Raw genomic sequence first — 24,547 nt, 5'->3', positions numbered from 1 at the left:
AGTTCGGGAAAATAAGTTGGGTATTTGAACACCTGAGCATTCTCCAGATTTGGTCAAATACATAATTCCCGCCTTTGCTAATGAGTTTTCCTCCGGGGAAAACAAAACTTAACAACTAGCTGGCTTTTCCAAGTTGTCTGAAAGGAGGTACTACTGTCTACCCTAGAGGAACCTAGCAGCTTGGGTAGTAAGACTGACGCTGGAGAGTGGCCGGAACCTCTGGGGCCTCGGGTTGGGCACGGCCCGCGCAGGCCCCAAGTTAGACGTGCCGAGATGAGATGGAAAGCCTGCACTTCTCTGCAATACCTGGAAGTCCTAGATCGGGGTTTCGGGGGTGCTTAAGACCAAGTGGTAAACGGTTGAATTAGGCTGGCCGGGCAGACGGGTACCAGACAGCAAACGGCCTGGGGAGATGGCTACCCACAACTCGTAGGGCCACAAGTTATGGCGCGGTGCCTACCGGGAGGCGTAGTTTCTCAATGAGAGGTGGTCACATGAGCAAGAAGGTACCATCCAGAGTCGGGAGTGGGACAGGCCGATAATGATTCTCCGCTTCCGCTTTAGGCTCTGACGCATGCGTAGTCGTCCCCTGCTGCAGGGATTCCCAGATTCTTCCGGTCCTCACGGCCAATCAGCGCTCTCGGGAAGCGGGGCGGGCCGACAGGGACGGAACCCCGCGAGCCGCTGCCGCCGCCGCCGCCGCCGCGGAAGAGGCGGTGGAGGGGAGGAGGAGCCGGCGAAGGCTGAGCTAAGGCCGAGGCCGAGGCTGAAGCCGAGGCTGAGGCCAGACCTTCCGACATGGCCCAGAACGAGAATAGTGGGAACCCTTTCGCCGAACCCAGCGAGTTTGACAACCCCTTCCAGGTGACAGGCACTGGCCCCCTTCTGTGTCTGGGCCAGGCTGACCTCTGACCCTCAGCACCTGGTGACATTTAACCCCCGGGAAGGACTGACACGTGGAGGGTGGCCTGGCAGTCTAGGTCATCCTCCCCTCTAGCTTCGGGATCTTTCTGCACAGGACTGGGGGGAGGGGCAGCGTCTCAACTCCGTCACCCCCATGTCTGGGAAGAATGGGTGGTGGGGTGCAGGATTTCGGGAAAGCTGTTGCAGCTGGGGCCTCACTTCCTTTCCCTTCCCCCTCCCTGCCCCTAGTTTCCCTCAGTAACTTCGGTTAGGAGTGGGAGCTCCCTGGGAATCCTCCTGCCTCCCCAACTCCATCTTAAGCCCCTAGTCTCTGTCCCCAGGACCCAGCGGTCACCCAGCACCGACCCAGCCCCCAGTATGCAACACTCGACGTCTACAACCCCTTTGAGAACCGTGAGGTGAGTCTGTACCTGGGATGGGTAGATATGGTCTAACCCTAGATGAGAGTAAATATGTAGACCTCTTTTCATCTTTCTAAGTCCCGGAGGGACAGAGTCCTGGGCTTCATGCCTAAGAAGAAACATTGTCTCTTTTCTCTGCGAATCTGACATGTGACCTAAGAAGTGACCGCAGAGAGATAAAAACACTAGCACCCACCATCGTGTAGTATTAAGAGTTGGAAGGAACCTTTAAAAAATCATACCTTAGATGTCACTCTGTCAGATTGTGCATTCAGTGAAGTGAGGGACAGTCTTTCATTTTATTTTAGAATCATCTCATGGCTTGACACAAAAGCCAAACAAATAAGTTGAGGCTGAAATCAGTTCTGGAGAGAATGAAAAGAGATCCAGCTAATGGTGTCAGTTTAGGGAGGCTTCCTGGAAGAATAGTAATGTGGAGGAGGATATGGAGGAGGACAGGGATAACAGTGAATGAAAATAAGAGGAAAACAAATTGTACTTAGGCTCCGGGACAGGAGGAAGCAATGAATAAACAGGTGATAGGAAGCCTATTTGTCTTACTAGAGAGTTAGAAATCAGATCTCAGGAAATGAGTAGGGTAAGATAGGAAAGGATAGATGGAAGAAGCTTTGGGCTCTTGCCTAATGGCTCTGATGGGATGTGAGAATCAATCAGAGCAGGTGACTTGGTATTTTCGTATTTTTCGTCAAAGCAGAAAAGAAGTAACAATTAGAGCTTTCTTCTACTGCCCCCCTTCCCCTCCCATTATTGGAAGTGTTCAACCAGCAATCAGGGGCTCTCTTTCAGGGATATTGTGAAAGGGAATCCTATATTTCATTCCATTTCACATTCATTTATTGAAAATTTGTCATGTCCAAGTCACTGTACTGTGTGTTGGTTGGGAAGTTTAGATGATTTCTAAAGTTAGCTCTAAGATTCTTTTTTTCTCTCTATAATCTAACAGTCACTACCTTCCTATGAGCCACCTGCCCCACCGCCTCTGCCAACAACCCAGCCCCACCAGCAGCCTTCCAGAAAAATCAGCCCCACAGAACCTAAGAATTATGGCTCCTACAACACTCAGGTATTATGTGTGAAGAGATACCTGGGGCTAAGCAGTGCCCTTCAGCACTATCCCTAGGCTACACAGTCCCAGGACTGACTCATCCTCTGCCTTCTCTCTCTGGGTAGGCTTCAGCTGCAGCAGCCACCGCAGAACTTCTGAAAAGGCAGGAGGAGCTCAATCGAAAGGCAGAGGAGCTGGACCGGAGGGAGAGGGAGTTGCGGCATGCAGCCCTAGGGGGTTCTGCTAGTAAGTCTTTGGTGATGGCAACCAAACACCATGCCAGCTCTTGGGGGAAGCAGGCAGGGAGTGAAGTCTTCTAATATTCTGAAATGAGCAAGAAAGGGAGAGGGATTCTTTCTACTTAATGCCATTCATACTATTCTGTCACTGGCATCCTTCATGGGTCACTGAGTTGGAACCTCCTATGGAAAATAGAGAGTTTTCATCTGTTGAATTTTACTCTCTTGGCCTCTGACATCTTCTGGTATCCTTCTCACCTGGCCACTCTATACCTTGCAGCCCGACAGAACAACTGGCCTCCACTGCCATCATTTTGCCCTGTCCAGCCTTGCTTCTTCCAAGACATCTCCATGGAAATTCCCCAGGAGTTCCAGAAGACAGTGTCTACTATGTACTACCTCTGGATGTGTAAGTGGTGGGGAACTACAGGGCTTTGTTTAGGTAGAAGAATAAGAGTATCTTTCAGGGAGGAAGAGAGAGCCTGAAACTTCCCTCTTTTGCTTCCAAGCGACCTCCTATATCTAAATTTCTTTCTACCTGTCATAAAATAGTATCTCTCACTAATTTGCCATCATGTCTCAAGGCTATCTCCTTTAGGAAGCCTTCTTCCTTGATCCCACTACCACCACTAGAAAACATTATCCAGCCTGCCAGCATATCTCGTGACTTCCCACTCCTTTCCTCCAAGTGCAGCTCCCCTCATATCACACATATTTGTCATTTGCTTGACCTGTAATCTGCCATTAGTTGGGAGGTTTCTTTTTTTTTTTGATGAGGCAGTGGGGTTGAGTGATTTGCCCAGGGTCACACAGCTACTAAGTGTTATGTGTCTGAGGCCGGATTTGAACTCAGGTCCTCCTGACTCCAAGACCAGAGCTCTATCTACTGCACCTCCTAGCTGCTCCAAGTCTGGAGGATTCTAGAAAGATAGATGCTTCCCTTTTTATGAATTTCTGCCATGGAAATTCCGGATAAACATTTGTTAATTTATTCACTTAAATTTAACAAACATTTATTAAGTGCTTACTATATGATAGGGACTGGAAATATAAAAAATGACATAGCCCTTGCCCTCATAGAGCTTACATTCTCATCAATATGTGGCTAGTAGAGACATACAACACACACATAAATAAATATCAGGTGGGGTGGGATGAGACAAAGAAGAAATCCACCTTCTAGGAAAAGTTGAAGAGTGAAAGAACATTTTCAACTAGTTGGAACTGTGAAGGCTTTGTGGAAAGATGGCAGCAGAGCTAGCTGCTGGACACCTCCTTAACATTTTTTTTTCCATTGGAGATGGGGGATTTGGGTCATTAGTACTGAGGTAGACTTTATTTTCATCCATGTTGACACTGTTCCCTTCCACCCCACCCCCAGGCAGTACCTTGGCCCTCCTCCTGAATTTCCTTGCCTGCCTGGCCTCTTTCTGTGTGACCCCTACTTCCAGTGGCTCTAGTTTTGGGCTCTCCATCCTCTGGGCCCTACTCTTCACGCCCTGCTCCTTTGTCTGCTGGTACCGCCCTATGTACAAGGCTTTCAGGTGAGCAAGGATGGGACTGTGGGAGAGAGGAAGGTTGTTGGGTGTGACCTATGTCTGCCCCTCATGCCTAACATCTCTCCCTTCTATCTTTCTGTTCCTCTGCAGGAGTGACAGTTCATTCAATTTCTTCGTTTTCTTCTTCATTTTCTTCGTCCAGGACGTGATATACGTGCTGGCGGCTATTGGCATCCCATCATCAGGATTCAGGTTAGCCTGTCCACTCTCTCCCTGTGCCCCTTCTCTTGTTTGTCATGAGTGCTCCATATAGTCAGAACTCTTGTCAGGTGGCAAGACATCCAGAGAAAGAAAATGAGCTCCCTAGTCATTTGGTCAGTAAACATTTATTAAACACCTGCTGTGTGCCAGGCACTGTGCTAAGGTCTGGACAGCTTCTAGTTTGACGGAGACAGAGTGAATTCCTAAGAAAAGTTAGAAAATTGACTGGAGAGCTCTAGACCTCAGTGATGGGAAGGAGTGATTAAGAGAATATCTGTAGTTGGTCAGCCTGGGAAGGCTTCCTGGAGGAGGAAAGTATAGAACCAGGAATGTAAGCAGGAAGAAGGACAGTGTTAGAGGAAAAGGAATGGATAGAAGAGTACTTGAGATCCAGCAGTGAGAGAGTAAATAGAACACACTGAAGTAAACAATCCATAGTCATAGGAGAGAAATTGCTAAGAACGTTGAGACTGAGCAGGAAGAGAAAGAGAGCTGTTACGGATTTGGAATTATGGGGCCACATGTGCTGGTGAGATCTGGATGATAGGGACTTTTAACTGGATGTATGGGAAACTGGAAAGAAAATCGGTGAGGAGACTCAAAGAGACGCCGTGGCAGGCCTGGCTGTGACACGGGCTTCCCTTCTCTTCCTCTATCCAATGACAGTGGGTGGATCTCGGCCCTGATGGTGCTGAAGATCAACACAGTTGTGGCCGTACTCATGCTGCTAGTCGCCTTGTTCTTCACTGGCATTGCTGTGCTGGGCATTGTGATGCTGAAGCGGGTAATGAGGGTCAGGGGACTGGGGCAGGGCTGGGAAGGTGGAGGAATGTGGGGATCTTTTGTGAAGGGAAAAGAGATTGGGGTCTTTTCAGTACAGCCTGGTTATGGGGTGCTGGATGTACAGTGACTGGACTACCTTTGTATCTTCCCCAGTGCCTTGCATGTGGTAGATATGTACTTTTTGTTGAATGGGTTTGAATGTGATGAACACTGAAAGGGAAGGCAGAGCCAGTTGTTAGATATGGAAGGGGCCGCAGGGAGCCAAAGAAGAGAAGCTGGTGCATATGCTCTCCCTACTCCTGTTAGGGGCATCATTGTGCTCATTATCATTTGGGCCAGTCTCATTGTGAGCAGGGCTTGGAGCCAGGACAGAGAGGGGAATTGATGGTCCCCTGGGTCAGCAGGTGCTAAAGGTTTAGGTTTAACTCCAGAGCCGCTCATCACCCTTTTCTACATGCTTCCTCACCACTTACCTTTGGATCCCCCTTGTTGCCTTGTTCTCAAGAGTCATGGCTTACAAGTGCTTGCTGGGTGGTGGAGACGAATGACAGAAGAGATGATTGGTCAGATGAAAGCTGGCCCTCAGTAATGGTAGGCTGAGCAGCCTGCATATGGCTGTCAACTCCTGTTAAATTCCTCCTCCTGTCTCACAACCCCCAGATCCACTCCCTGTACCGCCGCACAGGTGCCAGTTTCCAGAAGGCCCAGCAGGAGTTTGCTGCCGGTGTCTTCTCCAATCCTGCAGTCCGAACGGCTGCGGCCAATGCAGCTGCAGGTGCTGCCAACAATGCCTTCCGGACCCCATAATGTTCTCTTCCTCACCTACTTCTCTCCTTCCCTGGCTGGTGCACCCCAACCTTGGCTCTGGATGAAGTTGGCTCTCCTCCCCTTTCATCTCTCCCTAGGATTGATTTTGGAGAGAGACAAGTGTTTTCATTCCTTGTCTCTCCCCCTTTCTGTTTGTGGCAGTAAGAACAGGCCTGCCCAAGAGGGTGAGGGGAACCCAGGGGTACTGATCCAAGTCCCAAGCACTGCCTGACTCTGCCTCACCCGCCCAGGCCTCACCCCACCTTGGGAGCCCCTGCTGCCCTCTGCTGTGCCAAGGCTAATGCTTCAGTTATTTAAATAAAGACAGTAGAACTTGGAGGCAAGCTTCTGTGTCTTCATGGGGACATCGGGAAGGAAGGGGTTTGAGGATGAAGACTAGGAACCTGGAAAGATGGGGTTTAAGGCCAAGAGGTGGGTGGGCAGGCTGGGGCCAGGCCTAGGATGGGTGCAGGAAAGCCAAGCTACTGGGAGGGCCCTCCCCAGCTTCCACCTTCCATTAGCTGGTTGGGAGAAGCCGCAGCTGCCCAGAACCAGCTCTTTCCCTGGGAGAGGGCAGGAGTCGGGTGGGGCAGGATGGGCTCCGATGATAAATGGGATGATAAGTGGGAGGTCTGGCGTGAATGGCTCCGACTTGGATGGGCACCACAGAACCAGAATAAGGGGGGGAGGGGATGGGGAGGGCGCGGAGCCAGCCCCGCCCTCCTCTCCAGGCGGCCCCCTCCTCCCCACCTTAGTGGTTCCAGGACCCGACTACAGTTCCCAGACTGCTCAGCGCTAGCCCTTTTCACCCCGCCCCTCCTCTCCATTCCCCCATCCCTCCCCCCCAACCCCGTTTCCTCCCGCTTGGACCTGCTGCAGCCAGCATCCCGGGGAGCCGAGCTGGGCTGGCCGCCCGTGGAGACGGCACTGCAGCGGAGCCATACCCCGCCAAGAAGCCCTGGACCTCTAAGGGACACCCCACTAAGGCTTCGAGACCCTACCGGGCCGACCACCCACCCCCGCCCGCGGGCATCATCCGGCACGCATCAGCATCTCCAGTCTTATCCCAAACCCTCCCTCCCGACCCTCCCCACTTCTCTACCTCTACCCCATTCCCCCATACTCTTTTCTGTACCCCGTTCCCTGCCCCTACTGACACTTCTCTAGCATCCTAGAGCCTACCTTCCATCCTCCCTGGGGGAACCTGGCCCCTCCCTGCTCCCCTCCCCCACCCCCCATCCCCAGGGCGATGAAATGAACCGGTGCCCCCCCTTCCTCCGAGCTGCCCCCGGGCACTGTGCCCACCCCCTGCCTGCTGTGGGGAGAGAGCCTCCTGCTGCCCCCACGTGACCTACGTCCCTGGGGGACAAGCAGATTCCCCCCATCCCACCCCAATCTCTTCAAGTGCCCTCTGACATCCCTCTAGCTGGAACATTTGGGCCATGTACCCTGGGACCCAGGCAGGGGGTGGGTTCCTTGGCTAAGGGGTGGGGGTGGGGGATAAGTGGAGAGAAGAAGGGAGTGGCCCTTGGGTTTAATTGAGATGCCCTCAGGTGCCAGGGGGGACTGCAACAGAGGCAGGCTCCAAGGGGGTGGGCACAATGCCCTCACCCAGTGATTCAAGCCATTCACTGACCAGCCGGCCGAGTACCAGAGGCCTCACCCATCTCCGGCTCCACCGGCCTTGGCTCCAAGCTCTGCTCACCCTGGGGCTGGCCCAGGTGATACTAGGTGTCTTGGTGGTCACCTTCAGCATGGTGGCTTCTTCAGTCACCTCCACAGAAAACATAAAGAGGTCCTACCCATCATGGGCTGGCTTCTCGGTGAGTACCGAGGGATAAGGAGAGGTCCTTTGTTGTTTTTCCCCACCGTCCCCTCCCCCATCCTGGAATCCAGATCCCTAATGTCCTCCTCCCCTCTCTCTACGTTTTCCCATTTCATGGCATTGCCTGACAACTGGAGAAAGGGGTGCCCTGGTAACCCTATTGACCTATAACTCTCCAGGCCTAAGATCCTTCTGTCACTGTCTCTGGCTGGGTCAGTACCAAAGGAAGGGGGAGGTGGGGAGAAGGGGTTGAAAATGTCCCCCTCATACCAGGTTGAGCCTGAACTTGTGCCCACTCTGTCTCCAGCTGGCATTCTCAGGGCTAGTTGGCATCGTATCATGGAAGAGACCATTCACTCTGGTGGTAAGTACAAGGGGAACAGTGCCCACTCATACCAACTTATACTCAGGACTCTGTGATGCCCAATGAGGGGGTTACCCACACATGTCCTCTAAGAGAGGAAATAACTTCCACAATGCCTGGTGGGTAGGATATACCTCCTGGGACTCCTCCAGAGTGGCAAATCACCTAGATCAGGGCACCCACGGGGAGGTAAGCTCCTGGGAACACCTGTGGTTTAGCCCCTGCGCTCAGCCCAATACCCTCCGTGCCCCCTAGATCTCCTTCTTCTCCCTGCTCTCCGTACTGTGTGTCATGCTCAGCCTGGCTGGCTCCGTCCTTTCCTGTAAGAATGCTCAGTTGGCACGGGATTTCCAAGAGTGCTCAATGGTAAGGCGAAGGGAAGAGGAACTCCAGGAAGGTCCAGGTGGCTGGATACCTGGTTTTGCCCTTAACTCAGGCCTCTCCAATTTTGCCCCCCAACCCAGGAAGGGAAGGTCTGTGTCTGCTGCCCCTCTTTTCACTTGCCTAGACCCTGCAGGGACTCCGGCCAGGAGCTGAAAATATCCCTTAGCACAACTTGTGCTGATGCTCTGGGGGCTCTCAAGGTGAGCTTCCCTTGTTGAAAGAGAACATCTCCCTGCCCCAGCCCTGTGCCCACCTGTCTTCTCTGTTCTCAACTGCACACATACAGGGATGCCGTCCCCTCATCTCCAGCGCACCACTCCCATGCTCGGGAACAAAGTATGAGCTGGGCCCGAGTGCTGCTGCCTTTCCTGTGCACCCACTCCCTTCCTCCTTCATTTCTTCAGAACCTTCTCTTCAGTGTCTGCGGCCTCACTGTCTGTGCTGCGATTGTCTGTGCCCTGTCTGCCATCGTTTGCTGCATCCAGATCTTCTCTCTTGACCTTGTGCACACGGTGAGATGATGGGGACCAGGGCAAGGAAAGAAGAGGGAATTTGGTGGAGGGGAGACTGTTTGTGGAAGGCAGGGCCGAGGACAAGAAGGGAGATGTCAGAGGCCAGGAGTGTGTGTTTGGTACTGGTGTGTGTGTGTGTGTGTGTGTGTGTGGGTGCACGTAGAAGGTCAGGAAGAACAGGTAGATTTGAGGCCATGGTGTGGAAGACATGGGGAAAAGGAGTGAAATTTGGGCGTGGGATGGTGTTTGCCTAAAGGAGGCATGTTCTGAAGAGTTGTGGGGTCAGGAAGGAAAAGGAGCTAGCATGTGGCACTAATAGTAATAGCAACAGTAATAAGATTTGTAAAGTACTTTAACATTTGCAAATTGCTTTACACACGTTACTTTATCTGATCTAAGCAGGTTCTGGAGGGTGGGAATAAAAAGAGAGAGGTTGGTGACGGTATGGCTGGGAGGAAGGGGCCAAGAGGAAAGAGGGGGCAGAGATTGGGACCCTGCATGATCATGTTCTTTTCCCCCTCCCAGCTGGCTCCTGAGCACTCAGCCTCAGGTACTCTGGGGCCCCTGGGCTGTGTGTCTCCCCCAGCTCCTCTGCTCCACACCATGCTGGACCTGGAAGAATTTGTGCCCCCGGTTCCCCCACCTCCATATTATCCCCCAGAGTATACCTGCAGTTCAGAGACTGATGCCCAGAGGTGGGGCAGGGGCTGGGGGCAAAGATCACCTGTAAGGGAGAAGGGAGGGAGGGAGGGAGGAAAGGGAGAAAATTGTGGAAGAAGGATTTGGGGGGAGGTCCTGGGCTGACATTCTCCCACATTCTCTCAGCATCACCTATAATGGATCCATGGACAGCCCAGTGCCCTTGTACCCCACCGATTGCCCCCCATCCTATGAAGCTGTCATGGGACTCCGAGGAGATAGCCAGGTGAAGTGCGGATGGGGTTTGGACAGAGCTGAGGGTGGAGAGTAGGGCAGGGCTGGGTGCTTGGGGCCAGAGTAGTAATCATGACAATAAATTGGCCACAGTGCTTTGCAGTTCACCAAACCCTCCTGCATCATTATTTCATTTCAACCTCACAGCAATCTCAGGAAGCAGGACAGTGTGTTATTATCATCCCATTCTAAGCAAAGTGAAGCTCAGGAAGGTCACTGCCCAAAATTATACAACTAGTTAATGGAGAAGCTGGGACTAGAACCTCGACCTTTTGCTTCCAAATCTAGAGCTCTTTCCACTTCACCATGAATAGTTGGTGGATGGATGAAAGGAGGAGTGAGCCCCTGATCCCTCTACCTCCCCACAGGCCACACTGTTTGACCCCCAGCTTCATGATAGTTCCTGTATCTGTGATCGAGTGGCTTCCATTGTGGATGGTGAGAGGATGGGCTTAGGGTGTCTCACAAGAGGCAGCATCCCCAGATTGGTGGTTTTGAGGATGTCTCCTAAAGGGTGGGATGCTAGGGCACAAAGCTTGAGTCAGTAACTTTAGGATCCAAAATATTAGAATCATAGAATCAGAATTTTAGCTGCCAGACATGAGGTCAAGGCTGTAGAAGGAACCACCCTAGGAGTCGTGGGACCAGAGGGAAGAGATACCTGGGGATTGATGGATCTGAGGGTATTTCTTCTGGAGCAGAGGTGTCAAACACCTTAGCCTGAATGTGGCCCACAACACTACAGAGTGTGGCTGAACCAGATTAAAATGTGATTGGGAGATGTTTAACAAAATAAATAAAAATACAATAAAACATGGATATTACATTTTAAAAATTGAGTCAGCATGCAGTCCACAGGGATCCTTATATATGGTTTAGTGACCCCTATTTCTATTTGAGTTTGGCACCATTGTTCTGGAGGGTGAAAGGGTGGTGTGTGTGAAAATGGAGTCCCTTGGAATTGGGCCAGGATACTTTGATCCTAATGATTATGGGAGGCAGGGAGAAGTCCTGAGGTGGGGACTAGGGCTGAGTGGCTCCTCTGCTTGGTGTCACCCCTGGGTGCCTGGTGCCCGCAGTGTCCATGGACAGTGGGTCCCTGGTGCTCTCAGCCATTGGAGACCTCCCTGGCGGCTCTAGCCCATCTGAGGACTCGTGCCTGCTGGAGCTGCAAGGTTCTGTGCGTTCCGTGGACTATGTCCTCTTCCGATCCATCCAACGTAGCCGAGCTGGCTACTGCCTCAGCCTGGACTGTGGGCTCCGGGGCCCCTTTGAAGATAGTCCCCTGCCCCCAAGACCACCCCGAGCTGCCCGATCCTACTCCTGCTCTGCCCCAGAAGCCCCACCCACACTGGGTGCCCCCACTGCTGCCCGAAGTTGCCACCGGCTAGAAGGCTGGCCACCCTGGGCTGGGCCATGCTTCCCAGAAATCCGTCGTCGGGGACCTCGGGGAGGTGGTCGAGGAGAGGCACCTCCAGCCCGGCCACCTGCCCGCCGATTCAGTGACAGCTCAGGCTCCCTCACCCCCCCTGGGTACCGGCCTCCTCAGCTGGCTCCTGCCTTGCTGCTTCGATCCCATAGTGACCCAGGCATCACCACCTCCAGCGAGACTGGTGAGGCATCTGGTGGGTGAGAGTTGGGGAAGACTTGAGTGAGACAGAGGAAGATTGAGGCCAAAGTGTCAGGATAGGGTTGGTTTTGGTGTCCAGGGGAATACAGGAGGGAGTGGATGTATAACTAAGGAAAGGGAGACTCGCATCAGGGGAGGGTTCTCCATGTAAGGACAAGGTTATAGTGTCTGTGTAAGGACATACCTGTAAGTGCAAGTTTGATTGAGGGGGGGGGGGAGGCAGAAGGGGACCTCAGGAAGGTACCAGTGCCATGAATGGTGGGGGGCTGAATGCCATATGGGCAAGATGATCAGGAAACCTGAGGCAGTGGCATTGGCAGCCAGTCAGGGAGAATTCCCTCTCAGTACTTAACTCTCTACTTCTCCTCCTGTCTAGCTGATTTCAGGGACCTTTATACCAAAGTGCTTGAGGAGGAAGCTGCTTCTCTCTCCTCTGCAGACACAGGTCAAGACACAAGTTGGGTTCTGGGTGGGCATGGTAGGGAGAGTGTGCTCATCGCTCATGGGGTGACAGATGTTCACCCTTCATCCTCCTCTTGCTTTGCAGGGCTCTGCTCTGAAGCCTGCCTCTTCCGCCTTGCCCCTTGCCCTTCCCCCAAGTTGCTGCGTGCCCGCTCAGCTGAGAAGCGGCGTCCAGTGCCCACCTGGCGAAAGGTGCCCCTGCCTTCTGGGCCTGCACCTGCCCACTCTTTGGGGGATTTAAAGGGCAGCTGGCCTGGTCGTGGCTTAGTAACTCGTTTCCTCCAGATATCCAGGAGAGTACAGGAGTGCAATGGACATGGTGTCCATGGTCATAAGCAGGTATGAATCAAGAGGAATTCATCCAGCAAAAAATAGCCATCTGCTTACCTGACCCTGATCTGTCCACCTACCCACATATTCCATCCTGACTATCTAGGATCATGGCTATGTTATATCTGTCTTGTTCCTGGCTTTGCATCCTGGAACTCTTGCAGCCAAGCCCTTAGGCCTTCTAATCAATCAATAAGCATCTGTTAAGCACCTTTTAGGCACTGTGCTAAGTGCTTCTCCATTCTCACTTCATCTCACAGTGCCTTCTGAGACACTAAGATATAGCTTGGCTCTTCTGAGTACACCAGGGACAGAGCCATGCCTACCTGTGTGCCATCAGACCACTGTCTTTAAGCCTGCTCCTCTAACAGAACACAGAGCTGACCTCACAGCCCAGGACTGTGGCTGTAATCTGAGTCCACCCTCCAACTCCCTTGTCCCTTTGTAGGTGCAGCGAAGCCCTTGGGGCCGGCCTGGACGTGAAAGCCTTCACCTCCGAAGCTGTGGAGACCTCAGTTCTGGCTCATCCCTTCGCCGCCTTCTGTCTGGCCGTAGGCTAGAAAGAGCTACCCGCCCTCACAGTGTCAATGGGGGGTAGCCAAGAAAGCGGGCTCTGAGCCCTGACACCACCACCTGGCTCTGAACGGGGTTCTGTGCCAGCCTGACACCCTTCTAGGCGCCAGTGAACTCGGGCCACAAGCTACTGGCTGGGACTGGACCAGCTTCCATCACCGCCTCCTTGCACCAGTTGGCAAGAAAAAAATTCTGCTGAATACCCCTTGACCAGTGTCCCTCTCCTTCCTGGCTCTGGGTGGGGGTGGGGGGGAAATCATTCCTTGCTGCTCATCCTTTCCCTTCCTCTCCACCCAGGAGAGCTTTGCTCATGCATTGCATGGGGCTACAGGGCCGTTGGGGGGAGGCTGCCTAGGGCTGTGCCCGCTTACAGCTGATACACGATGTGCGTGTGTTGGCCAGAGGAAGAACCAATAAATTCCTCTCCTCCCCCAAGACTGGCATTGAGTACCCTGTCTCTCTCTTTCTCACAGACTCAGTTTATGACTGGTAGAGCTGGGTATTAAGAACAGAGGCAAGGTGCCCATCTTTGATTCAAAGTCCAGGAGGAGTGTTTTAGGGGAAATAAGCATCTAAAGGAGGGGAAGCATGGGGCCTGCCACAGACTTGGGCTGGAAGAAGAGGATACAGCCTTCTTGGGGTGGAATTCTCACAACAATGATAGCATTTTTATTGCACTTTCTTTACAAATATATTTTATCCTCACAATCCTCACAACCCTGGGGGGCAAATGCTGTTATTATTCCCATTTTACAGCTGGGAAGTAGTGCTTGAGGCTGGATTGGAATATATGTCTTCCTGATTCCAAGCCCTTCATGCTTTCTCCATGGGGCCACCTAGCTGCCTGTCCTGGAAGGCAGGCTGAGGTGCCTGAGAGGGTGCCTCAGAGGCGGGAGCCGCTGGGAGGGCACAGTTCTGGGGCCGGGAACAGCCTTCTCTGCCTGTGGCATCGTGAATAATTCAAGATCATAACAATTCAGTTGCTATCAGCCTGCGGAGAACAGGGAGGACTGGGAAGATGGGAAACGGACTCAGCAGGCTACCGTCTAGGGATTAGACATTTCCAAACACCGGGGATGGGGAAGATGGATGGAGAAGGCTCCAGGGTAGAGATTCTGCCATAGGAGAAAGGCGGCGCTCGTCTCAGTTGGGTACACATATGGTTTTTCTGTTTGCCCTTCAAACAATGGGGCTAGAGGAGAGAATTAGACTTAGTGAGGGACCTGCATCCTAAACTTGGCTTTATCGCTTAGTACTTTGAGAGACTGTGTGTGTTTTTCCGCCTGTAAGATAAAACTAAAACTAAATAAATGCTCTTCAGGGTTCTTGCAGCGATCATGGGGGAAATAGGAGGAGGCGAGAACGCCACGAGCATGCTCAACTCTCTCCTCGGACTCCTGAATTCTTTTCAGGGTGTGGGTATGTGAATACGCGTGCGCCCCAACCGGCCAATCTGGCTGAAGCTGGCCAGCAAGGTCTGTCATCCAAGAGGACCAATGAGGGAGTAAAAGAGCCTTCTCCCCCCTCCTTTTTATCCTTTTTCCCTCCCTAGGGGCCTGCCCCCACCCCTCCAGGCCTTTCGCGCAGTCCGGTCTTCGGCGTCTTTGTTTCTTGGACAGATTGTTCATCATAGGTCGGGATGGACCAGTCTCCTCCCGGCTGTCCTCCCTTCCCAGACTCTCGTACTTTAAAGTAGTTTTCCTTCCTTCTCCCTCCTGGTGGGGGTGCTGCTTTGTTATATGTAGTGTCTGAGCTCAGTCGCTGTCGGTGCAATGTTTGATTCATAAAAATTTCCTCCGCTTTTGAGCACCCCGAATTTTACTTCTTGGTTTGGGAGGCAGTGTGACGTAGGGAAGAGAGCGGTGGATTGGGAGGCAGGAAACCGAGTTCCGGTTCGGGATTGCCTTGGGCAATTCGCTTGCCCTCCCTGTGTCGCTTTCTCTGGAATGTAAATGATTTGCACAAACTTCAAGTTTCTAAAGTCAGTTCCAGGATCGACCTTCTGGGATCCGGCCTTGAGGTGGGGGAAGGGGTGGAAGAGTGGAGCAGATTTCTTTTGTGGTGCCACAAGGATCCCTTTGCTCACCCTGATCACCTTGTTCTACAGTCAGTGTCTGGGATGTGGAGTATTTTCTGACTAATGACCACTTTAAGAGATGCAAAGTTGGATATATGTGGCACAGTGGCCGACCACGTCCTCCCTTTCCATTCATCTGTTGCTGAAGCCATCACAGACGAACACATTTTTGTTTCGTTTTTCTTTTCTTTTCTTTTCTTTTCTTTTCTTTTCTTTTCTTTTCTTTTCTTTTCTTTTCTTTGTCCCTTTCTCCTTCCTTCCTTCCTTCCTTCCTTCCTTCCTTCCTTCCTTCCTTCCTTCCTTCCTTCCTTCCTTCCTTCCTTCCTTCCTTCCTTCTCCTTCCTTCCTTCCTTCCTTCCACAGGTGCCAAGAAACACCTGCGCCTCCAAGATGTTGCAGCTGGTGCTGCTAGCTGGGCGTCGTCAGTCACATTGATCCTTTCAGTTAGCACTGGACCAATGCCCAACACTACTGGGTGCCTTGGGATTTTAAAAGAAGTACAACTACAGAACATGAAGAGAGTTTAAGGTCATCTACTCCAACCCCACATTTTTCAGATGAGAAAACCAAATACCCAGGAGTTTATAAGTGTTAGTTATTACTAAATGACTTGACTGAGTTCATATAGTAAATTACTGCTTGAGCCTCGACTAGAATCTGGAGCTATAAACAGCCACTTCTGGGTTATTTACCCTATGCTGCCTCTTAGAAGAAATGGTGCTTTTATTTATGAAACATTCATTACTTACCAGATATATCCAGGAGGAGAGAGAGCAAGGTGATTGGATAGAAGGCTGGCCATTCAGTCAGAAAGACTGGAAGACTTGTGTGAACTGCCTCTGTGATGAGAGGCAGCCTGGCCCAATAGATAGAGCTGCCCTCAGGGTGAGCAAGACTTGGGTTTCAGTCATGAGTCATTGGGCTTCAGGATATGTTACTATAGGCAAGTTACTTTACTGCTTAATGGGCCGGGGAAGGGGAACTCTCTAAGACTATAAATTGAAGAACCTATGCGCATCTGCATTGGTAAAGGAAGTTCTTGACACATCCTCTATAGAAAAAGCTTTTATTAAGGCCTTTTTATTTACCAGGTACTGCCAACACAGGTGCCAACCAGCAATCTTTGCCCTGAAGGTGTATGCATTCTAGAATGGGTGGAGACAACACAAAAAATGGGGGTGGGGAAAATACGTGGGGTGGAGATGGGATATGGTGGATCCCAGGTTCCAGGCAACATAAGGTGAAGGCTCACCTATCAAAATCAGGGGTTCCAGAGACAAAGTTCAAGTCTGGGAGTGGGATGGGGTGAAGGTGGGGATGATGACCAGGATGCAGGGAGCATGATATAGGGGTGGCTATGATGGGGCTAATCTTAAATACTTTTAGAAAAGCTAGTATTTGAACTAGGGCAGTTAGGTGGCACAGTGGATGGAACGCTGGGTCTGGAGTCAGGAAGACGTGAGTTCAAATCCAGCCTCAGACTGTTGGTAGCTGTGTGACACCCTGAGCAAGTCATTTAAACCCTGTTTGTCTCAGTTTCCCCATCTGTAAAATGAGCTGGAGAAGGAAATGGCAAACCACTGCAGGATCTCTGCCAAGAAAACCCCAAATGGGGTCACAGAGAGTCAGACATGACTGAACAACAACAACAATTATTTGAGCTAGGTCTTATAACCTATCCACTACTCTGTTCCTGTTGTTTCAGTCAAGTTGGGTGGATCCCTGACATCATGAAGCCAACACCTGGCGAACAAGGCTGCTTATGAACAAATGCAAAGTTAGGCTATAACTAAGTTCGAATGATCAGAGTGAGGTGATAAATCAGGAAGGCCTCAATTAACGAGCTTTCTGCACACTCATAGTGACACATTTAAGTAGCATTTTGAAAGCTTCCTTGTTTTATTTTTCTTATCATTTATATATCTTTTCTCCCCAACTTGACTATAAGCTCCTTCAGGACCCAGGGACCACATCTGATATTTAATGATGTTCCTTATAACACATAATACATATAGAAGGGACAGGAAGGTATAAACAGCTGGCTAGGTAGCACAGTGAATAAAGCATTGGACTTTGAATCAGGAAGCCATGAGTTCAAATTCTGCCTCAGACACTGACTAGCTGTGTGACCCTAGGCAAGTCAACCCCAATTGTCTCAAACCCCCCCCCACCAAAACAACCCCACACACATTGCAAACACACACACACACACACAAAATCAAGGAAACCAAATCCACTTTTGAACAACTCTAGTTGTTACTAAATTTTCCTGATATTGAGTCTAAGCTAGTTTCTTTTCAAATTCCACCCACTGCTCGGAGTTCTGCCTCAGGGGCTAAACAGAACAAATCTAATCTCTCTTCCACAAGACAACCCTTTAACTACTCAAACAAAACTCAAAGTTTTTATATTTCTTCAAGCCCAAATCCTTCAACCAATCCATCTTCCTCATCCTGGCTGCCTCCTCTGAACACACAAAACTCCAGATGAAGTCTGATAAGAGCAGAATATGACTCTGTTATGACTTATGCACATCACTTCACACAATAGACCTTGGTTTCCTCTTCTGTAAGATGAAAAGGCTGAACCAGATGACCTGGACAGGGACTTCCCACTCTAAATCTATGATTCTATGACTTGCCCAGGTGATGAAATGTTAATATGACAGTGAGTCATGAACTGAAGTCTCCTGATACCAGCTTAGTGCTCTTTCCAATAGAAACCACCTTCAAATACAACTTTAAGGTTTACAAAGATGTCCTCAGAAGAAATTTCTAGGGTAGATTAGGGGTGAGGAGCCTTCGACCTCAAGGCCACATGTGGCCCTCTAGGTCCTGAAGTTTGGCCCTCTGACTAAATCCAAACTTCACAAAACAAATCCCTTTAATAAAAGGATTTGTTTTGTAAAACTTGGATTCAGCCAAAAGGCCACACCCAAGGATCTAGAAGGCCACATATGGCCTCAAAGCCACAGGTTCCCCACCCCTGGGGTAGATAATACAGACTATTATTTTTTAATTCTCTTTTATTTTATCAGTTCCAAATTCTTTCCCTCCTCCCACCTGCTTCTTCTCTACCCATTGAGAAGGCAAAAAAAAAAAGAGAACCCATTACTAATGTATATAGTCATGCAAAACAAACTTCCATATTAGCCATGTCCTCCCCCCCAAAAAAAAAGCAATAAAAAGAAAGAAATAGAAGAAAATACGATTCAACAGATTGTCATATACAGATGAGGAAACAGAGACACAGAGAGGGGATGCGGTGCACAGGGCTAAAATTTTCCGAACTGAAAGATGAAGTCATCACTTTTGACTCCAAGACCATTGCCCTCTTTGCATTACACAATGATGGCGCCCATATACTGTTCTCTATCTCCAGAAGCATCATCCTTAAGGACAAGAATGAATAAGGGATGATGAAAAATGTTAATATTATCTACCCCTGGAGAGAGAACTGATGAACTCTGAGTCGAGATTAAAGCATACTTTTTTTTAAAACTTTTTTTTTCTTGTATGTATGTGTTCTTTTGCAACACAGCTAATATGGAAATATGGTTTGCATGACTTCACACATATAATTGATTTCGTATTGCTTACCTTCTCAAAGGGGACAGAGGGAGGAAGAGAATTTGGAACTCAAAATTTTAAAAAATGAATGTTAAAAATTTTTTTTATATATAGTTGGAAAATAGTTAACAAAAATAAAAATGTATTAAAAAAAAAAGAATGAATGAGGGAACTCATCCCTAGATAAAATGGCTGCTTTTGGGGAATATACATCTAGAAAGTTTACTATGAAGCTAGCACTCCAGCCAAGTCACTGGCTTTTTTCAGTAGGTGGGCCAAAAAACTATACATAGAGGGTTACAATGCTAAAAGTGGACCTTGTCATCACATACAATAAATAGTGGCAAAACAACCCAGCTGAAAAGAATTAAAGATATAGTATGATGGGCACATCACCAAAATTGGGGAGAAAACAGTCCTCATCCCCAAGAAGCTCCCTCCTACCTACATACACATTGGTCTTACAAACAGAAGGGAAAGAGAGGAAGAGGAAGGGGTCCAAGTCACTGTCCTAGATCCTACAGAGGCATCTTCTTTCAGTTTTGACATCCTTTCAGCAGCTAAAACCAAAGCACTAGGAGAAGGCATGGACAGGTTCTGGAGGGAAATGGAGTGCTGAATGGCATCCTTACTCTCATTCCCAAAATGGCCTCAAGGAACACACATGATGAGAAACCTGAGGTCATGGTTGGTTGAAACAGATATCCTGATGTTGATGTCACTCAAGGCACTTTCTGGTAGGAAACTGCAAGCATGAAGAGGACCCCACCCTCCCTAAAGCCAACAATTGGCTTAGGTCCAGGGCAGTGGAATTTCAAGTATGGACCACCCAGAAACATTTCTCATTCAACTCCTCCCCCATCCCAAAGCTGGCCTGAGAAGGAAGGCTCCCACAATGACACAATCACATAGATGATCAGAGTTGGAAAGGAGGTTTAGAAATTATCTTGTCAAACAGCTTGCAGAATACTGAGGTCCAGGAAGATTGAGTAAACTGGTCTAAATTCAGATGAGCCTTGAAGGGAATTAGTAGCTAGGGTGGAATGAGTTCATAGGTCTCTAGATTCCAAGAATACTGTTCTTTCCTACTCAGCTCCTGGAAATGGGTTACAGCTGGAGGGACCTATTTGGAAATGGGAGCTATTTGAAGTATGGCTAGCCCTGAGGCCTTTTGGGAAGGGAAAACCTCTTCTTCAAAGGTTACCCAACACCGAGGAGCATTTATTAAGCACCTACTATATATTAGGCACTGAAGCATTGTACTAGGCACAGATGCCCTGAGCATCTAAAAGTGTACAGGAGCACGTACAAAGAACAAAGCAGATTTGGCAACAGTTATCAGTAACCAGCTTTGTGACTTTGGTCAAATTACTTTGCCTTTCTGAGGCTCATTTTGCTCATCTATAAATGGAGGGAGGTGAACTAGATAATCAAAGGTCTAATAGCCTATGATCCTAAAGGTAGAAATAAAGCGTATAGGTGAGTTTCTTGAAAGCTGGGACTACTGTTATCCTTCCATATGGGGGGGATAAGGGTAGGGGGAGGTGTTAGGGGTTCAGTGCCCCCCCATCTGGAAAATCTGGAAAATGTTTTGGCCCTCCCTTCCCACCAGAGAACAAGTTTGAATTATATGATACTAAAAATAAAATATGTTGACATTATATAATACTATACATATATTTTACGCATTTTTGAGTTTCTAAACTTTTTCTGTATTGTCTTTGGCTTCAGCTAGGGTGACAACTGAGTGTATTGTCCACATACATACAATGTGGACTTTCAAGGGTGCCATGATGCCTCTCTGACAGTTCACCTTCCCCCTCACCTTCCCCCCAACCCTCCTTAATGGAGCTATGGCCACCCTACTCTCCACCCTTTGCCAGTTTTACATTTTTCTCTGGAGAAATAATTGCTAGTTAAAGCTTTACACACCACATCTGATTACCCAACCACTGACCCAAGACCTGATAGCTGTATTTTAATAGAATTGGTTTCCTTCATCATCCTATGTATTTTATTTTATATATTTAAAAACATGATTCTGGGGCAGCTAAATGACACAGTTAGATTGTCCGGCATTGAAATCAGGAGGACTTGTGTTGAAATCTGGCCTCAGACACTTACTAACTGCATGACCCTGGGCAAATCACTTAATCCCAGTTGACTCCAAAAATTAAAAACCAAAACCAAAACCATGATTTTGAAAAGAGGTTGGTAGGTTTCGCAGGACTGCTCAAAGGATCCATGCCACAAAAAAGGGTCAGAACCCCTAATCTAGCCCTACCTCCTTCATTTGGGGGCCAGAGAAGGAACTTGCCTGATTCACAGAGCTAAGTTGACATAGCTAACTGGCTTAACAGCCAAGGTTAGAACCTGAAGCTCTGGTGCCTTCAGCCAAGGTTCTCTCATTAAGCAACTTCATATTTGTACAAGATAGACACCTACAAAACTTCTGTTATTTGGCAACTTAGCTGGGTAGTGCCTTGAAAAAACAAAAATAAGGAAAGTGTGCATGTTTCTAGACAAACAACCATTGTGTTTACGGAAAGTGCCTGATGTTACAAATAGAAACTGTAACTCTCCTGTGGCACATTAGCTAGTATACTGGTTTGAATTATTGTTGAACTTTCTATGTGTTTTTTTTTTTATGAGAAGGTAAGACATAACTTCTTTTTTTAAATTTTTTTTTTTTGGCTAGGCAATGGGGTTAAGTGACTTGCCCAGGGTCACACAGCTAAGAAGTGTCAAGTGTCTGGTCTGAGACCACATTTGAACTCCTGACTCCAGGGCCGTGCTCTATCCATTGCACAACCTAGCTGCCCCTCAAGATATAACTTCTTGATAGATAGGCTATATTCTCTCCTGAGGGGAGACTGTCTTTTACCTCTCTCGATCCTCCAGGGTATGTTTTCTTACAGTAAATTACTGCCATGTATTGAGTAAACTGAGAGTGCTCAACAAATAATTACTAATCTAGGTGGCAGGGGATAGAGTGTTGGGCCTGGAGTTAGGAAGACTCATTTTCCTCAGAACAAAACCAGCCTCAAACACTTACTAGCTGTGTGATCCTGCGCAAGTCCCTTAACCCTGTTTGCCTCAGTTTCCTCATCTGTAAAATGAGCTGGAGAAGGAAATGGCAAACCATTTTGCCAAGAAAAGCCCAAATGGGGTCATGAGGAGTCAGACACAACAGAAAAATGACTGAAAATGATGAAATTAATAACAATTCTAATTTTCCATTTCTAAGATTATCAGTGGCATATGATCTTGGCCACAGTATTAAACCTGTTTTACTTGAGAGAAATAGGAACAAAGGGTGGATGTTGCAAAATGAAATATTTCTTGTCTTCAGAAAGCTTATGCTCTCTTCCCATTGGAGACGATATGGAAGGAATTCATACTTTAGGTATGAAGTTAGACTGGATGACCTCTGAAGTTCCTTCCCACTCTGAGATCCTCAGTCTGACTTCTCTTCAAGTCACTTCATCTGTAAAAATGGTGAAGTTGGAGTAGTGGGATGATGTACAAGGTCTTTAGAGGGTTAGATCAGATGACCTCTGGGGCATTCCCACGCCTGCCTATGATTTAACGCTGACAAGATCCGGAGTCACAAGCCCCTTCCCCCTCACCAACCACCAGCACCAGAGACAGGACGACAGAGTTTCACCCCTTACGATCCTGCCATGCCTCCTGGCCTAATGTTGTATGACTCTATGACCACACGTATTGAATTCCTTGCCATCCAGCGAAGAGGTCAGTGCTTTGAGTTCAGGAAGAGAAGATCCATTTTCATTTCAACCTGAGTCAAACAAAAATAAGATATTCAGTCTTCTGCCAAAAAATGAGGTAGGATTATAGGATTTAGAGTTGGAAGGGCCTTAGATAACATAGTCTAGTTTATCCCCTCATTTCATAGATGATGAAACAGTTGCTGAAAAAGGTTAAGAAATTTGCCAAATATGGGTAGTAAGTAGTAAGATTGGTATTCTAATCCAGGTCCTCTGGTTCCAAATTTAGAAGGCTTTCTACTTACTACACTATGTTGTTTGCATAAATTTGCCTCAGACTCTTACTAGTTGTATGAGCCTGGTAAACTCATTTAACCTTTTAGCCTCAATCTTCTCATGAAGGCGAGCAGGGTCCTACTTCAGAATTTTGCTGTTTTGAGTTGGCTACTTCAGCCACGGCTCCCCTGGTTTTACAAGGAGAATGAGTCCCTTTTGTATGTCACTTTGGATCTTAACCCCTTATATCTGATCCTCCTTATGACTTCATTATTTCTGTCTATAGTATCACCAATCAAATCACCCAACAGCAGCAACAAACATTTATTAAATGTCCACTATGTGCTAGCCATCTGGTTAGGTGCTAGGCATACAGATATAAAAGTGATATATTCCCTGCCCTCAAGAAGCTTACATTCTTCTGGAGGGGCAGCATTTTCACAGTAAGCAAATACAGAATATATAAAATATGAATACTCAGTGATAGGTGAGGCATTAACCACTGAGGAAATTGGAAGTCTTTTCAGTCTCTACTTCCTTTTTCATTTCTCCTCTCCCTTTTTTCCCTTATGTGATCTAATAACTTTCTATAACACTCTGCCATAAACCCTTATTGCCAACTATTTATTTCAATAATTTAACAGTTTTAACTTCTTAATGCTTTCTCCCCTTGCTAACATCTATCTTTCATATTTATGATAGCATCAATATGAAAACTAGTCTGCCATATGCATAGATTTGGTCATGTTACTTCTCCTCTCAACAATCTTCAGTAGCTCCCAACTGCCTACCAAGTAAAGTTCAAACTCTTAGCCTGGTATTTAAGGCCTCCACAATCTAGCATCACTTTTTTTTCCTTTAGTCTTTTATAATATTCTTTTTCTGCTCATACCCTGCCCTTCAATCAAATAGGACTACTCACAGCTCCCCACACATGTTTGGTGCTTTTCTTCTGTCCTTGCATTTTCTCGGGCTTTCCCCATCTTCTTCCCATCGCGTAAACCTTAAATGTCATTTTATCCGGGAAGTCTTCTCTGATCCTCCCTACTTTCCCTTACTTACAGATAAGAGCGCTAGAGTGGAGACCCGTCAAACTGAGCCAGTCGTTAAATTTTCGCTGTGCGCGTTTACATCTTGGAAATCAGCGAACTTAGTGTTTTGTTGATTGTTTAGACTTAAGAAAATCGAGAAAATGTTACTAATGCGGATCCTGCTACACTTGCCACGTATCTCTTCCATGTAACTTGTGTTCCAAGTTCTCTCTCCCCATGTATCAATGTCATGAGGGTGAAAACTGTCTCTCAGTGCGTTGCGAGTACTGAATTTGCAGACACTTAACAAAGGTTTATTGAATTAAAGTTCTATAAACTAGCTTCTTAAGTAAAATAAGCAGATAAATCACATAAACGCAAACAGCAGAAAACACGCAGTTGGAAGGAACTTGGATTTAGCGTCTGCTGAGGGACAATGCACAATGGAGTCAATGAACGATGGAGGCAGATTTGTCCATAAACCGAAGCGCATTTAGCTGATCCCATTAAACAGCCCAGTGCGGGCTTTTGGCTAAAAGCGGCAAAAGGTGGCGGCCAGAGGCCCGAGAAGTGCCAACGGGTCCTGCCTCCGGGAACCTCCTGAGGACTCGGACTACGCCACGCTCCACTCAGGGTCGTGTTTTCTGACGCTGTTCCCCGCGGGGTTTGGGACCTTTTCGATGCCCGACTGGACGCACAGTTCATGACCTGCCCTAACACCCGCTCCATCCCCTACTCCCATCCGGGTGCGGGGTTGGGTCGGTCCAGAAGCGGCTCAGAACTCCCAAACCTTGCCCCTGCAAGAGCTGCGCCCCGCACAAAGATGGCCGGGGGCACTTCGGCGCCCGTCACGTGACAGATACCAAGTGTCAC

The 24,547-nt window shown here is 48.5% G+C and overlaps 2 protein-coding genes and 1 long non-coding RNA gene across 5 annotated transcripts; 2 read left to right on the top strand and 1 right to left on the bottom strand.

The window, feature by feature from the left end:
• The first annotated feature begins 646 nt into the window (after positions 1–646).
• Positions 647–6,317, top strand: SCAMP3 (secretory carrier membrane protein 3). The gene is made up of 9 exons (XM_020991599.2): positions 647–864; positions 1,245–1,322; positions 2,290–2,409; positions 2,517–2,637; positions 2,911–3,039; positions 4,012–4,174; positions 4,280–4,381; positions 5,057–5,174; positions 5,834–6,317. The coding sequence occupies exons 1-9, from the start codon at positions 799–801 to the stop codon at positions 5,978–5,980; spliced, it is 1,044 nt and encodes a 347-aa protein (XP_020847258.1). The 5' UTR covers positions 647–798; the 3' UTR covers positions 5,981–6,317.
• Positions 6,318–6,680: 363 nt separating this feature from the next.
• On the top strand, positions 6,681–13,430 carry ENTREP3 (endosomal transmembrane epsin interactor 3). 3 transcript variants are annotated; one of them, XM_020991973.2, is made up of 12 exons: positions 6,681–7,803; positions 8,113–8,169; positions 8,425–8,535; positions 8,634–8,753; positions 8,958–9,065; positions 9,591–9,760; positions 9,891–9,990; positions 10,367–10,436; positions 11,111–11,623; positions 12,005–12,073; positions 12,176–12,429; positions 12,869–13,430. In XM_020991973.2, the coding sequence occupies exons 1-12, from the start codon at positions 7,582–7,584 to the stop codon at positions 13,016–13,018; spliced, it is 1,944 nt and encodes a 647-aa protein (XP_020847632.1). In that variant the 5' UTR covers positions 6,681–7,581; the 3' UTR covers positions 13,019–13,430. The 3 variants fall into 3 exon arrangements, with proteins under 3 accessions (XP_020847632.1, XP_020847630.1, XP_020847631.1); XM_020991971.2 differs by having other exon boundaries at positions 6,683–7,803; positions 11,078–11,623; XM_020991972.2 differs by having other exon boundaries at positions 6,685–7,803; positions 11,078–11,611.
• A 2,692-nt stretch (positions 13,431–16,122) lies between these two features.
• On the bottom strand, positions 16,123–24,504 carry LOC110211958 (uncharacterized). Its single transcript, XR_002325536.2, has 2 exons — positions 23,566–24,504; positions 16,123–22,438 (listed from the first exon to the last, which is right to left on the bottom strand). It is a non-coding gene; the product is annotated as an uncharacterized LOC110211958 (long non-coding RNA).
• Positions 24,505–24,547: the final 43 nt, after the last annotated feature.

Source organism: Phascolarctos cinereus, unplaced genomic scaffold (genome assembly GCF_003287225.1).
Source record: "Phascolarctos cinereus isolate Bilbo 61053 unplaced genomic scaffold, phaCin_HiC Scaffold_5;HRSCAF=322, whole genome shotgun sequence".
NCBI lineage: Eukaryota > Metazoa > Chordata > Mammalia > Diprotodontia > Phascolarctidae > Phascolarctos > Phascolarctos cinereus.
The sequence above is the reverse complement of the archived record's forward strand: the minus strand, read 5'-3'. Positions and strand labels throughout refer to the sequence as shown.

Coding starts and splice junctions, on each gene's coding strand:
- SCAMP3 (XM_020991599.2), top strand. CDS start 799: ATGGCCCAGAACGAGAATAGTGGGAACCCTTTCGCCGAACCCAGCGAG. Junction 1,323..2,289: donor ACCCCTTTGAGAACCGTGAG/GTGAGTCTGTAC, acceptor ATAATCTAACAG/TCACTACCTTCCTATGAGCC. Junction 5,175..5,833: donor GCATTGTGATGCTGAAGCGG/GTAATGAGGGTC, acceptor CACAACCCCCAG/ATCCACTCCCTGTACCGCCG.
- ENTREP3 (XM_020991971.2), top strand. CDS start 7,582: ATGCCCTCACCCAGTGATTCAAGCCATTCACTGACCAGCCGGCCGAGT. Junction 8,170..8,424: donor AGAGACCATTCACTCTGGTG/GTAAGTACAAGG, acceptor CGTGCCCCCTAG/ATCTCCTTCTTCTCCCTGCT. Junction 8,754..8,957: donor ATGCTCTGGGGGCTCTCAAG/GTGAGCTTCCCT, acceptor TCATTTCTTCAG/AACCTTCTCTTCAGTGTCTG.